This window comes from Tiliqua scincoides, chromosome 7 (genome assembly GCF_035046505.1).
Source record: "Tiliqua scincoides isolate rTilSci1 chromosome 7, rTilSci1.hap2, whole genome shotgun sequence".
NCBI lineage: Eukaryota > Metazoa > Chordata > Lepidosauria > Squamata > Scincidae > Tiliqua > Tiliqua scincoides.
The window spans coordinates 61687390-61701890 of NC_089827.1; the positions used below are offsets into that span (position 1 = coordinate 61687390).

Genomic DNA, 14501 nt, shown 5'->3' on the forward strand with positions numbered 1-14501 from the left:
CAGGAAGTCCTTGTGTGTATATCTAACTTCTCAGCAACCTGTTCCAAAAAGTTTTAAGAACATAATTCCAAGAAGGGTATATACTGAAAAATAAGTTTAAAAACAACAAATGCAGGATGTAACATGGCACAGAAAGGCTAATGGGTCAATAGGATGGAGGTGGCAACAAAGCATCTCATAGTCTTGATTATCTATCCATCAGAGAACCCCTCCCAAAACAAAGAAGCAGTGCTCACAAAAAGCTGTCATCAAGTTTTCTGTTTTATTTAAGATTTTAGTTTTAATTCTGAAGAAAGAGGTACATTTCCTTGTTTTTAGTTTTAGCGTCAGGTTATAACCATGTTTAATTTTAATTGGTTTCTTTTTTTCCTGTCTTTCAATACTGCACAAACGTCCAGAAACTACAAGGTTAAGTAAAAGCTGCAGGCAGAGGTCGTCAAAAGGTTGCGCTCCTGATGGTGATAATGTGGCCCGAATGCAGTGCTATCCCAGAGTGCTTTAAATCAGGTGATTTTTTTTAAAAAAAGAGAGATTGATAAGGAGACAGAAAGACTGAAGTAAATATCACTCGTGTTTCAGCTGTTTATATCATGTATATGCTAGGTATTAAATCTGTGAATATTTTTAAAACATTAAAGTTTACTTGAAATCTAAAGCCAAAATTAAAAAAAAAATAATTCCCTCTGTTAAATCACTTCTTAGCAACATGTCAGTTATTTCTATAGGCAAATTGTCCTTCAACCCACTTTATGACAAGCCTTGTACTGACAAAACTGTCCCACTCTTCCAAAAAAAAAAAAGTGAAAAGAAAAAAGCTATTTTCTTGTATACCGACACACAGAATGCAAAACAAATGCTAGGCCATTGCTTCTCCCCATATCTTGAATGTCATGTTTAAATTAAATTGCTTTTACATCACTGCATTTGATTCTGAATTTTATATTGTGTTTTTTCCCCCTACTGTAGATCTGACATTTCCTGATACGCTAAAATAATTATGTGCAAAAGATTTATGAAAGTAATATTCTCTTTTAATGCATCAAGGCTGCACTTTGATTTCTTTCTCTCTCTCTCTCTCTTTTTTCTTAGTGCATTTAACAAAATCATTTTTAAGCAGTGTATTTCAAACACTGACTCAGCAGAAACTTAACAAAAAGATATGGTCATGACCCTGTGATTGCATTGCATTTGGGGGCTGGTGGGGAAGAGGCTTGATCAGGAACTGGATTCTTCAGAAACAGAGATATGGAGGGGTACCCCATGGATGGGAATGGGAAGTCTGGGTGGGGCAATTCCTGCATTTCTAATGTTTTTAACTCTTTTCCTAATGACGATCCAGCGCTGAGCTCTGTAGTAGATCTGTAGGTGTTTTACTGGGGGGTCTGAAAGCTGTCTGAAAACCTGGGGGAGGAGAGTGGAAACTGGTGGGGTTTGAAGGAGAAGAGTAGGGATTCCAATTGGCTCTGTGCAGAGGAATCTGTGTACTGAAGGGGTTACTGTGGGGGGTCTGTGTTGGGGCAGCACTTGGGCCGTCCATCTCTGTGAGAGCCTGAAGAGATTTTAGCCAGTGTGGTGGATTGTCGTCTTGAAGGGAGTCTAAACTGTTTCCAGCGGAGGCTGGGATTCCTAGGAAGAAAAGAAAACATAGTGGGAGAAAGAGGTTAAGTCAGAGCAAGCAAGGACTTCAAAAGTAAAGTTGGTCAGCTTAACAGTTTACCAATGGCAATGGTGAGAACACATTCATTTGTACAAAACCCTGTTAAAACAGTTTTTCCAACATATCCAGAGCTGAGTTTTACCAAAGAGAAATTTTCCATTAGATTATTTTCCACACTTGCCAAGCCAATCATCCAGAAAGATTCATCCACAAATCCAGCTCTACCAAATACCACATGGTTTTTCTACCTTCCTAAATCATGCTTCAGCCTTTTACAAGGGGAACACATAATAGCCTTATAAGAGAGAGCTTTATAAACAAGTGGAGTGTGTCCCTTTACAAGGAAAAAAAGTCCAGGTAACATATTGTGCCTCAGGAACTGCATTGCACATACTGCCATGCCATTAGACCACGTGGAAACCTACAAAGGACTAAATATATCCTTGGAAAGATGCTGGGCATGCAATAGAAAGGGTTGTGGGAGACTACTGCTGATTTGTTCCAAAAAATCTTCAGGGCCTCTTGAAAGTTTGGTGGATGGAAGCTGGAAGAGACCACCGCATATAGAATTGCTTTTTTTTTTTTTTAAGTATTGATTAATTTGTGCCAGATACCCACTTGATCATTATCAGTGGAGCTGAATGAGCGAGAAACTGTTACCTGTGATGATTGCGGGGTCCATCCAGCTGCCAGGGCTGTCCCAATTCAGGCTGTCGGTGGTGGCAGTGTTGGACGTTGGTACACTGTGGTTGGCGTTGGAGGGGGAAGTAGCATTGGGCAGTCCACCAAAGTTGATGTTAATGTTCGGTAGAAGTGCCCTTAGCCCGTCCTGCCATTCCTTCATATTTAAACTCTCTACAGAACTGTTGTTGTCTGGGAGATTTATCAACAAAAAAGAAAAAAGAAAATGAAAGATAGAAAATAAAAAGCTGAAGTTAGAAACAGATGCTGTTTTAAGTGAAAGATGGTGGTTCTCTAAGCATTTAATACTGATTCCCTACCAAGAGAATGGGGCAATGATGATAAATAAAGATGAAGCTTGAATGTTGAGCTGCCACAAAGTGTAATATTTTTTAAGCATGTAGGGAAGAAAAACCTAGTTCCCTACTAAATCAGGGTAGAAGCTTCATTAAGGAAACAGGATCTCTTTCATTACTAACTAGAAAAAAACCCACTACATGCTTTAACAAAAGTTTCCCCAGCCAATGACAAATCATATAGGCTTATAAGAGAGATGATTTAACAGCTTCCTACTCAAATGAGAAGATGCAAGACAATGCGACAGAACCTAACAAGAACAGAATTGTGAAAATCTTACACATTGCTTGGACTGTATCAGAGGGAGAGGTAGCAAGTTTTGGCTGAAAGTGAGAAAAGCCTGTTTCAGCATAGAGTGGGTAGAAGAGGAGAAAATTCCTAAGACAACTTGCTGTAAGCAAGGACCACACATAAACTATCACGCGCAGTTTCTTTAACACTAGCTCCAGAATTTCTACTACCAAAGAAAGAGAACTGGTTATTTTAAGGATATCAGGAATATTCTTATGGTGTCATTTCAATCCTGCCAACAGAAATCCTTTGAACTATTTATTTGAGCCATCAAGCTTCCTAGGTAAACCTTGGGCCAGTCACGATCTCTTAGGCTAATATACCACACAGGGTTGTTGTGAGGACAAAAGGAGGAAGGAACTATGTACACCACCCTGAGCTCCTTGGAGGAAGGGTGCTCTAATAATGTAAAATACTTCACTCAATACGCAATTAACTTAAGAAATTCATCATCATAAGATGTTGTGACAGCTACTGGGTTACCTGACATCAACAAAGGTTTAGACCAAGTTATGGAGAACAGACCTATCACAGCAAGCTGTCAGTCTCAATAGCGAAATGTAAGCTCCTGTTCCAAGCTGTACGCTTTTGATTAACAGATCTCAAACAATAGAGGATAGCCAACATCTTAACATCTCTTTTTGAGCTTCTAAAGGTACCCAGCTAGACACGTGTGACAAAAGAATAGTGGACTAAATAGATCCCAGGCTCTATACCTAGTCCTGTCCATCCATCTCTGCAGAATTTAAAAAAAAATTCACCTGTTGAAAAGATCAAGTGAGCTTACTGAACAGCAAAATATCTGAGTTTTGCAATTAGAAAATTTTATTTGCATTTTATTTGATCACCTACAGAAGACCTAAAAAGTGTCCATGTAGACTTTCTTTAAAAGAAAGTATGATCCTGCTCCATTAGAATATATGTATATGTCTAACTGTTATGGCTATATTTAAATAATTACATTTTATTGAGGTGGTCAGTAGTCTGATCCAAAAGGCACTAATAAATACTTAGTTTACAATGCCCTACGCATCAATATTTATACAGTATACTGCTTTTCAACAGAAGTTCACAAAGTGGTTTACACAGCAAAATAAGTGAAAAAGATGTCCAAAAAAGGCTCCAAAAAGGGCTCACAATCTAAAAGCAACACCAAACAGCCACTGGAAAATAATCTGTGCTTCAGGGACTAGGAACAGTTGCTCTTCTCTTGCCAATTAAGAGAAAGTCACTGCTTTAAAAGGTGCCTCTTTAGCCAGTTATCAGGAATCAATCTGAAGGTATTGACCAGATAGATGTATTGACACTGTAAAGTCAGAGCCCTGGATTTATCAGTCTCTTTTGATTCTGCTAAAAGATTTTAAAAAAAAAAAATTTTTTTGTGGGACCCCTGGACACCCTGCTGCCCAGCAGCAAGATCAGTGACGCGATGCAACAAACAGAGTTAGGAGGCCTGGCATGGCGGGCAGAGCTCCAAAGCATGCTTTTCCACACTTGGAAAAGTCCTCCCATCTATCCTGAGCCTCTTACTAATATTTGTAGTGTTGCATCTGGCCTCGCAACCCGAAAGTAACTGGCGATACCATCACCAGTTACTTTCACTGGTACTTTGAACAGGATGACCATGTGAAGTAGCAGAGGACAAACATTGAGAAACACTGTTCTAGAGCTAATGTTCTAGAAAGTGTTATGTATTTTCACCTGTGAATAGCAGAGGCATAGAATATTCAATCTTTCCATAAATGATTAAAACATCTCTAGGAATTGCTTCAGATTTTTCAATCTATATATCAGTAGTACCCAATTTTACTACATTTGCTCTATATACAAAATCAGACAGATATGACTGAAACAAAGTTTGTCTACATTCCTTTTAAGGAGGTCTGTAGCTATATACACATCATAAGCACCAGCTATATTTTGAACAATGTTAAACAAGTGTAAAAAACCTTCTTGATAGGCAGTAAAATCAGGACCAAAACAAGTACAAACAGAGAATGGATCACCACCATGAATAAAGATAGTGCTTAGCACTCAGTTTACTCAATGCAAGTGGGGAGTTACAATTATTAGACTTCAAAAGATTTCAGTAATCCAAGACTACCTATCTGCCCTTCCTCAAGAAACAAACTTTAAAAAATCTGAATGGTGTAAACAGATGATACAGGTGGATGACCACTGTGAAGTGAGTAAATAGTCAACTAACAGATGAGAGGATACAAATTCTTTATAACCCCTGAAGATGCTTTCCACAGTTGAAAGTGAAATGTTGGGACTAGGTTCTATAATTTTTTTAATCCTTGGCTTAAAGACTTGAGCAACATGTTAAATTATGTTTTATAGCAATGTTTTCCAGAGGAGTACCTGACATATATTGAAGCTTGAAAGAAAGATTCTCTCTTTAAATGGGACTGATATTTACTAAACAGAGATGTCTTAAAGGCAGTTAAGATCACTTCCTGGTTCACAGGAAAAAAAGGGCTACCAAGCACTGAAAGGCAAATACTGCCCACCAAAAAGTAAATCTCATGTGCACAGTTGCTGAATTTTGATTTGAGAACACAGACAAGAAAACTCCTAGTTGAACATGTGCATAGAAGTAGGTACAAACCGTCACTTTAGCACACTGCCATTTTTGGACTAAAACAAGGCATTATTTCTCTTAGTAAGGTAAAATTATTTCACAAAAAGGTTTCACGGTGGTTTCTATATGAGAAAAACATGCCATAAGGAATAGGCTGGGGTAGCTCTTGAATAATGTGCATTTGCTTCTATGGGTCAAAATCCAAGATAGCAGCCAAACTGCAAATTTTTTTTTATACGTATAAAACATTTTAAATACAGAACTACCACACTGGTCACAAAATTCAAGGTGACCACCACAAGAAAAGGTGGCTTGACTTTGCTTCTGCTAGTGAAAGGTTCTTCAGTAGCAGCTTTTCTTCCTATGCATTACATTATTTATGGAGGATATAAGTCTATTTTGACATGTTTTATTTTTAAAGGGAACATCAGTGCAGACTCCATGTAATGAATGTCCTAAAGACCTATGTATGGAGAAAAAAAACTTGTGAAATTACTTTTGCATAAGTAATTTGGGAGAAAAATAAACCAAGCTCAACTAATACTCCTTAGCTATCTGTCATACTAAGATTTCAGCACACTATCAGAATCTGAGACATTGCCAAATTTTGAATCTGAACAAAATACAGATCAATGTGGAGAAAGCATCTGCCATAATCAGTGGCAATAAAGCAGGACATACACCTTGTAATTAACTGAATTCACTTTCAAGTTGTAGCTACTGCATGCGAGAAAGTAATCTCTACACTGATGTCTTCTAAACCTTCTTGCTCTTCACCACACAATCTTCTGCAGGGGTATCACTGATGTTGTCTCAGTTTACATATCTGATAGGGAACTACTCCATGCTGTCATCAGAAGGTACTGTCCATCACTTCGCAACCGCATTTTGGCATTCTGTTGTCTTGCAGTAGTTTGACAAATTTTTTGCCATGTTTCCAAAGCCAGAAACTGCATTTGCCCCACTGTGAAGTGGAATAATAATTTGAACCACTTCCTTTGTTCAATTTAACTTTGAACTGAGTCAGCCTTGCACTTTAAAACAGATTTCTTCCATTTGATGCATCACGCATGCTGCAAGAACATCTGTGTCTACTACATAAATAACAGCATCCTTTTGTCCACTTTTTCTCATCTGTACAGGGGTATTCTGTCTGCTTCCATATGGAGATACTAGAACCAATTTGCATACGTTAATCCACAGATAAAAACAATGATTGCAGTAACTTTTCCGCAGTGTACAGAAAATGGATGTGTAGAAACTGTTTTGCGTACTTCTTGAATTTGTCTTGAAGAAATTGCTGGACACATGTTTTATTGAACAGGTCTTGGAATTCGCTGAAGGTAGCATTGTTTACGTACTGCTGATGTAGGTATTTCTTGTTCCAGCCACATACAATGCTCCCTTTGCTGCAGATGTTATCTACTTTCATACTGCCATTGATGCTTATGCCAATACCATGAACAAAGATGGTTTTGGATAGTGTTCGGCATTGTGAAAGTATGACTGCTGACATTTTTCTGGCACAACCAGTTCATGTAAAATTAGTACCATTCATTTTCTCTTAATGCTCAGCAGGTAGTGGGGTAAGCTTCCTGATGAAACCAAAGCAATGTAACTGCTCACATCAAGTGATACCAGGTTCAAAATTCAACTAACTTTCCGTGTACATTCACATCAATTCAATGCGTATTAAAGATTAAGACCCACTCTTCAGTCACACAATTCTTCATTCTGCAACAAGCTGATTAAGTCTTCAGTGTGGTCAGCTTTCTTGTTTACCTATGCCACTGCTCTATTTTCATCTAAGGTTGGCTTTGTTGTGGAATTGATTCCCACACCTCTTGTCAACAGGTGGATTGCTGTGGATGCATTCCTGTGAACAGTTGCATCAAACAACTTGTGCTTAAGAAATCAATTCTTAAAAAAAAAAACCTTAAAGAAGGATTCACCATGGTGGTACTCTGTTTCAAAGTTGTTCAGAAGCAATCAAGCCAGATTGGAGTGGTTGTCCAAGTCTTAAACTACACTTCAAATGGTCACACTACAGATCAAATGGTCACACTCAAATTCAGTGCTGCACTGGTAAATTCACTCTTAATCTCAGTATGACCCTAAGATATCCTTTTCATGCCTGCAACAAACAGGGAAGTCAGAGCAAAATTACACTTCACTCAGTACACGTTTGTCAGCCCCTTTCCCCCTTTTCAAATAGCACCTGGGGAAGTGTGAAGTAGGCACAACCATGGTGGGCGGTCAGGGGAGCTATAACACTTCTGTGCATCACCATGTACTATTTACAGTAGAAAAAAGTTTCATTTGAAGCTTTTTTCTATAGCAAATAGTGCACAGGTGGAGATACATCATCAGAGTAAGAGCCACAGTTGGGGCAAAGTGCTAGAGCTCCCTCCCTGTGGTTTTGTTATGTTTCACATTTCTTTTTAAAGAACACACATACAGGCAAATGATGCACTCTATGTTAATACATAGTTTGGACCCCACTTTTCAGCCATATTGCAGTTTCATTTTGTTAAAAAGAACAAACTGATTTTTCTTGTTCACAAAAACTGATTTTCTTGATCACATTATACACAATATGCTTTGTCACTCTATTATAAAGGTGGCATAAGTCAATTCTAGAGCACTTTGGTTGCCACCCTGGATTTAGACCCTAGTGACAAAAGAAGGTGGTATCCAAATGGTGACAAATGGTTACAGAAGCAACTTCATAGGCCATAAGATATGCACTATACATTTAACTTAGAGACTATAGCCTTACGCCAATGCTATGTTTCCAATTCACAAGTAAATCAAGAGCAGGCAGTGAAACTGTGCTATGCACTCTCCTCTCCATTCTGGAGTTCGAATTCTTTTTGCTTAATGGCTTTACTACAGTTAAATGTGCTGCAGCAATATTATAACATGGGTCTTAAATTTAAAAATGTGGGATTGAGTAGCTGGCTCAGAATTTAGGTTCTTGAGAAACTCAATTTCTGAAGGACTGTAAAGAGACTTGAAAGCATGTTTGAGATATCTTGGGACACCTGAGAAGTCAGAGGTACAGCCAAGAAACATTTACAATTGGCACAAGTTGCAAGTTCAGAGCCCATCCCACAAGGCTAGAAAAAATTATTTAAGGTGAAAAAAGTAAGTAAACGGTATACATTATGTTGGTTGCAGAACTTTGCTTTACACATCTTCTGCATTACCCTGGTGCAGAATTCTGTTATTTTTCTCTTTAAGGCATACAGCACACACGATCCTACGTATCCTTTTTTTCCTAAACAAACTTTTGAACTAGCTAACAAAGACATGGGCTCTTTCAAAAAGGCAAGCTACAAGCTTCTTCACACCATCACTACAAAGAATTAACTGCAGTGGGAATACAAGATCAGAAAAGATACCGCCGCTAAAGTTGGTATCCCCTCCCCTTTGAAAATACAATATTGAATCTCACAGCAGGAGCATCAAAAACACGTAGATTTTTCTTGCAGTGTTTTTCAAAGTAACCCCCCCCTCCCCTGCACTGAGATATCTGAGCAAGTAGGAAAATGGAATGGGGCTCAAGTGACTGACAAAAAGTGAGATTATTGTGGGTGGGGCCTCTTAAAAAATGGCTCTTTCTGGACAGCACAGCCTTTCCTTCCAACAACGGGCAATATTGTTGTGCTATTAAGGCCACATATTGAGATTTTGGAATTATGCAAATATATTTTATTAATTTGCTTTTTAACTGATCGACAAACATTTAATTAGACATCAGCCCTAAAGTTTTGTTGTTTTTTTAAAACACTCACCCCTCCCTATGTCCTCTTCCCAAGTTCTCTCATGTACACTCACATTCACACAGAGGAGATTCAGATTTTGGCTGATGAGAATTACTGACTTTCATTATTTTTGTATTTATAAGTCAGCATCTGATTATATTCTGTGTGGTACATGAACCACCAAAGAGCCACACACAGTAGGGGTATTTGAAACAGCTCAACTTTTATGGACTTCCAAGTTCAGATGCTGCCCAAACCTTTTCTCCCCAACGTAAGGTTTGTTTTGTCACCAGTAACACTCTACTCAATGTGAAGATGGCAACTGTATGAACAAATCTGCTCATCAATATATCACCCCAAGTAAAATAAATGGACTAGGGCAGTTTCCCAAACTTTTTAAGCACCAGGACACTTTTTAAAACAACACTATCAGGACCATCCTAGGATTATGAGACATTAAAATAAGGGAGATTTAAGAAGAAGCTATTTATTTGTTTACAAGGAATAATAACCCCCCAAAAAGATGCCTGGACGTTTATCTTCCTATACTTACATATACTTGCAAACTGCAAGAGCTCAGTTTGTGATTAGCTGCGCTCTTTGCAGGGCAATTAGGAACTATATGATTTTTGAATAGCTTCAAGGTAATTAGTTATCTGATCTTTCCATCAGCCATGTTTTCACTGGAGGCTCTATGGGACCGACCAGAAATTAGGTCGTACTAGCGGGTTCCAACTCACAGTTTGGGAACCACTGGATTAGGATAGTCATAAATGCTGGAAATGTTTATAAATTGGCTAAAATGAGATTTCTTTTTCCTACCATTGCAGATATGATTGCAAAAAAGATAATTGGTCATTTTGTTGAATAGAAAGCATCTATAGGTTTAAAATAAATTTTGCAAGAAGATCAAAAGATTCACTGAGTACAACTGGGATCATGATACTCATCTTAAAATACACCTTGCTTCTTTATCTAAGAAAACTGTCAATTTGTTTTCATTGTCTCACCAGAGGTCCATAACAAGGTTAAACGTTAATCTTGTACTAAGGGATGCATATACCGAAGGCATAATAAACTGTGGTCTCATACTTTATTTAAACCAAGAGATTCAAAAGTATTTCTATTAAGATGTCTGAAATATGTTACAGTCAAAGAACAATTCTTATGATTGCAGTAACCAGACTGGTATTAACACATTATGAGAAACAATTTCTGTTATGTCTACAGTAATGAGTTTTATGTAGGTAGATGAGGGGAAACAAAAGAAACATTAAGAAAAATTGATTTTATTTATCAGTTAATCAGAACACAGAGTGAAATAATGAAATATAACAACTGTTTTGCTTCACAACTGCTACATTTGTAAAACCTCTATTATGGGGACTAGCACTTTCCCTGAAGACTCAGGTTCTCAATCTGGTTGTGCTTCTGTACTACGCTTAGAGCCTGGATGCCCAGTTGTTGGCGAGATACTTTTGCCCAATTTAGAATGTTGCATCAGGTGTGGCAATGCGTGGAAAGGGCAGATTTGGCTATGTTTGATGTGTTCATTTTATTGTATTTTACTGTGAGCCTCACTGACTGCTGACAGAAAAAAAAAATCACCTGAAATTTACTAATTAAATATTTCTAAAGGTCAGCTGTTGTCATCAATCAAAATTCTTCTTGTTCCAGAACTGCTAGAGAAATTAGTTAATGCAATACATTTATTATACAAAAGGTATTACTAATTGTTACTAATTATTCATCCCTATGAAGCAACTCTATGATGACAGGACAATTATCAGATTTCAACATTAATCGCAAGATGGCATCTGTTTCTATAATATTTCAGACATTTATTCAAGAAGCTTTTTTCCTACAATAATATTTTCTTTAAACAACTTGCTCTGAAATATTAATATTCCAGTGTTGACTATTGTGCAGCCCAATCAGAAATGCAACCAACTGGGTTTATTCTCAGTATAGAACTGCAAGTTTAATAATAATTCATCTATGAACACAAATGGGGTTGAAATTGCTGATTTCAGTAATATTATCAAGCAAAGTAGATAAGCTAATATTTGTCATCCTTGAATCTAATTATTCCATAAGAATATCCCTGTAAAGGATTTAGTGTTACATTTGATATCAGTACCAAGGTGCAAGGAAAAATATTTTTACAAATATGGCTCAAGACTAGGTTTGGCATTGAGAAAGAGGTCTAATGTTATCTCACTGGTCACTGCCAACACCTAACTCTGATAGTCTCTAAGAATCCACGGTTCACTTTTATTGTAATATAAACAGATCTGCTATGCTCACATCTAAGAATGCAATTTAAACTACTGCATGTAAAACAAGCCCAACACCACCTGCACCTTACTTGCTACTTCCTCTCAACTATGGTATATAAAAAGGAGAGATTTTAAAATGATTTTCACTATAGGTCAAAAATGTGTCATCTGGAACAAAACCCTTTGTCCCTGAATTGCAGAGATCAAGTTTAAGAGTAACAACAGAAACTCGGGCCTTCACAAACACATTTTTAAGGAGTTTAACATGAGCAGAAAAGAAGTCAAGGTATACTCCTAGACAGTTCTGACTACGAATTCTAATTCATACATACGTCCTTGTGGTAAATTGACAACACTCAAATACCTAAGGCAGTAGTTCCTAAATCATGAGCCATGCCTCCCCAGGGAGCCATGGAAACCATCCAGGGGAGCTGCGGATTCCTTGCAAAATACTTGCAGCCCTATACAATGCATAGGATTGTAGTCCTAACGGGCAGTCCTGACCAATGGCCCAAAAGGCCAAGGCAGCCAGTCAAAAAAGTTTAGGGGTCATTGATCTAAGATAGGGGTGCCCAAACACCAGCCCAGGGGCCACTTGCAGCCTCCAGGGACTCCCAATCTGGGCAGCAGGGAGACCCCAGTCTCCAAACAGCAAGTCTCCAGAGACTTGCTGGAGCCTGTGCTGGTCTGACGCAACTGCTGTCAGTGTGAGGGCATCTGTTCTAGCGTGAGCTGTGGGCTCCCTCCACTGCTTGCTGTTTCACATCAGTGATGCAGCAGTAGTGAAGGAAAGGCCAGCCTTGCTTTGTGCAAGGCCTGTTATAGGACGTGTACTATTGCAAGACCCTTTTTCATTCATATAAGTTCCATCTCTAATATATCAATTTATGTAAATTTATTCAATTTTAAAATGTAAATTAATTCTTTTTCCCCCAGCCCCTGACACAGTGACAGAGAGATGATGTGGCTCTAATGCCAAAAAGTTTGAACACCCCTGATCTAAGGGTAGCAATTGAAGATGTGGGACCATCCCAGCACACACACTGAATGATTTCTACAGATTGCTTAGTCATCTAAACCAGCGGTGTATAAATGCCAATGGAGGACATTTTGAGCACTTGGACTGTTTCATTAACTAATGAAATTGGGTCAAGCATCTGCTTTTGTGAACACTTGGAGGCAGGCTGTGCAGCATGGCCTTTCCCAGTTTGAAGAGACACTTTGCCAACAGTCTGAGGCTAAGAGGCAAAGAAGGAAGGCCCATAGCCAGGGAGACAGACCAGGGACAGACTGCACTTGCTCCCGGTGTGGAAGGGATTGTCACTCCTGGATTGGCCTTTTCAGCCACACTAGACGCTGTGCCAGAACCACCTTTCAGAGCGCGATACCATAGTCTTTCGAGACTGAAGGTTGCCAATACATAGATGCAGCATGCTATATTTTTGTGATATAGCATAATAAATTTAACACTGTAAAGTGTGTGTACATTTTCTTGAGATGCTCTGTATAATAAGTATGGATTTATATCAACACCAACAAAGCAGCAGCTGCCAGTATGCCTAATATGTGAAAAGGTCTTTTCTAAGGAAGCAATGAAGCCTTCCAGACAGATAGAACATTTGAAGAACTTTTCTTTTCAATCACTTTGTGACAAATTTCAAAAGCGGGGCCACATGGTCAAGCATGTTTTGCAATGCTTCAGGACACGATGGTTTCCGTGCATCATACAGCATTTCACTGTTGAGTGCTTTGTCTGGAAAGTCACATATATACAATTGGTAAAGAACTCATCCTACCAGCAGTTAGTGAGGTTGTGAGCACAGTTTTGTATAAGTCACCACACGATATAATTAAGACAATTTGTCTCAGCAACAAATCAGTGTAATGACGCACAGATGAAATGGCTGAGAATATGGAAGATAACATTATGCAGCATACCAAGGACAAGACAATTTGCATTACAGCTGGATGAGTCAACCTTGCCAGGCAATGAATCTTTGCTTCTTGCTTATGTGTACTTTATAAAAGATGAATATTTGGTTAAAAAAAAAAGTCATTGGCAAAGCAACTAAGAACAGATACTAATGACGAGTCAATATTTCATGTTGAACAGTTTTTCTAAAGACAAGGAAATTCTGCTTACTAACATACTTGCTTGGGTTACTGATGGCGCACCATCAAGGATTAGTTGCTATTGTGGGTGTGCTGCTCACTTGAAAAAAGCAGCACCAAATGTCTTTACCATTTACTGTGTCATTCATTGTCAACATATGGTTGCAAAAAACCTCTGTGATCTGCTGCATAGATTATACAGTGTCATTACTGACAGTGAATAAAATTAACGCCCATGCTCTCAACAATCAACCATTCCAGGAGCTCAAGGTTGAGAATGATGAAAATTTTGAACATTTGCAGCTTCATACTGAACTTTGTTGGCTATGAAAAGGCGGCTGTGTGAGATGCTTTCATAACCTTTTTGACACTTAAAAGTGGCCAGGCATGACATTGCTTATTTATCAGAACTATATGCCAAGTTCAACAAAATGAATTTGCAGTTGCAGGGAAATGAGGGCAATCTGAAACGAGGCCAAATCTGTAATCTCTACGTATTATTTCAAAGTTTATTCAAGTGCAATATAGGCTGTTGCAAGCTATACTAATTTCCAAGCCTCTCTGAGCTAAGAGAGAAAGGTGGCATACAAAACAATGCTCTGCAAGTTTTTTTGTGACTATTTTGGATATGATGCATGAAGATATATACGAGTGACCAGATTTTCTTCTTTTGATGGAAATTCCAGATTGGGTGATAAATCCATTTTCAGATACTGAGGAAGTTGGGGTCATGGAGAAAGGGATCGTATTACAAAGTAACATGGAGATGAAGT

The 14501-nt window shown here is 38.3% G+C and overlaps 1 protein-coding gene across 7 annotated transcripts in view; it reads right to left on the reverse strand.

Annotated features, from left to right (window-relative positions):
• Window positions 1-243: 243 nt before the first annotated feature.
• The window catches only part of CNOT4 (CCR4-NOT transcription complex subunit 4), an 85081-nt gene continuing 70823 nt past the window's right edge, over window positions 244-14501 (reverse strand). For 4 of the 7 annotated variants that reach the window (XM_066633286.1, XM_066633281.1, XM_066633279.1 and 1 more), the window contains 2 exons: window positions 2318-2530; window positions 244-1626 (listed from right to left, as the gene is read on the reverse strand). In XM_066633286.1, the coding sequence (XP_066489383.1) occupies window positions 1325-1626; window positions 2318-2530 (515 nt within the window). In that variant the 3' untranslated portion in view covers window positions 244-1324. The remainder of the gene's footprint in view (window positions 1627-2317; window positions 2531-14501) is intronic. The other 3 variants (XM_066633285.1, XM_066633283.1, XM_066633282.1) reach the window with 1 other exon arrangement.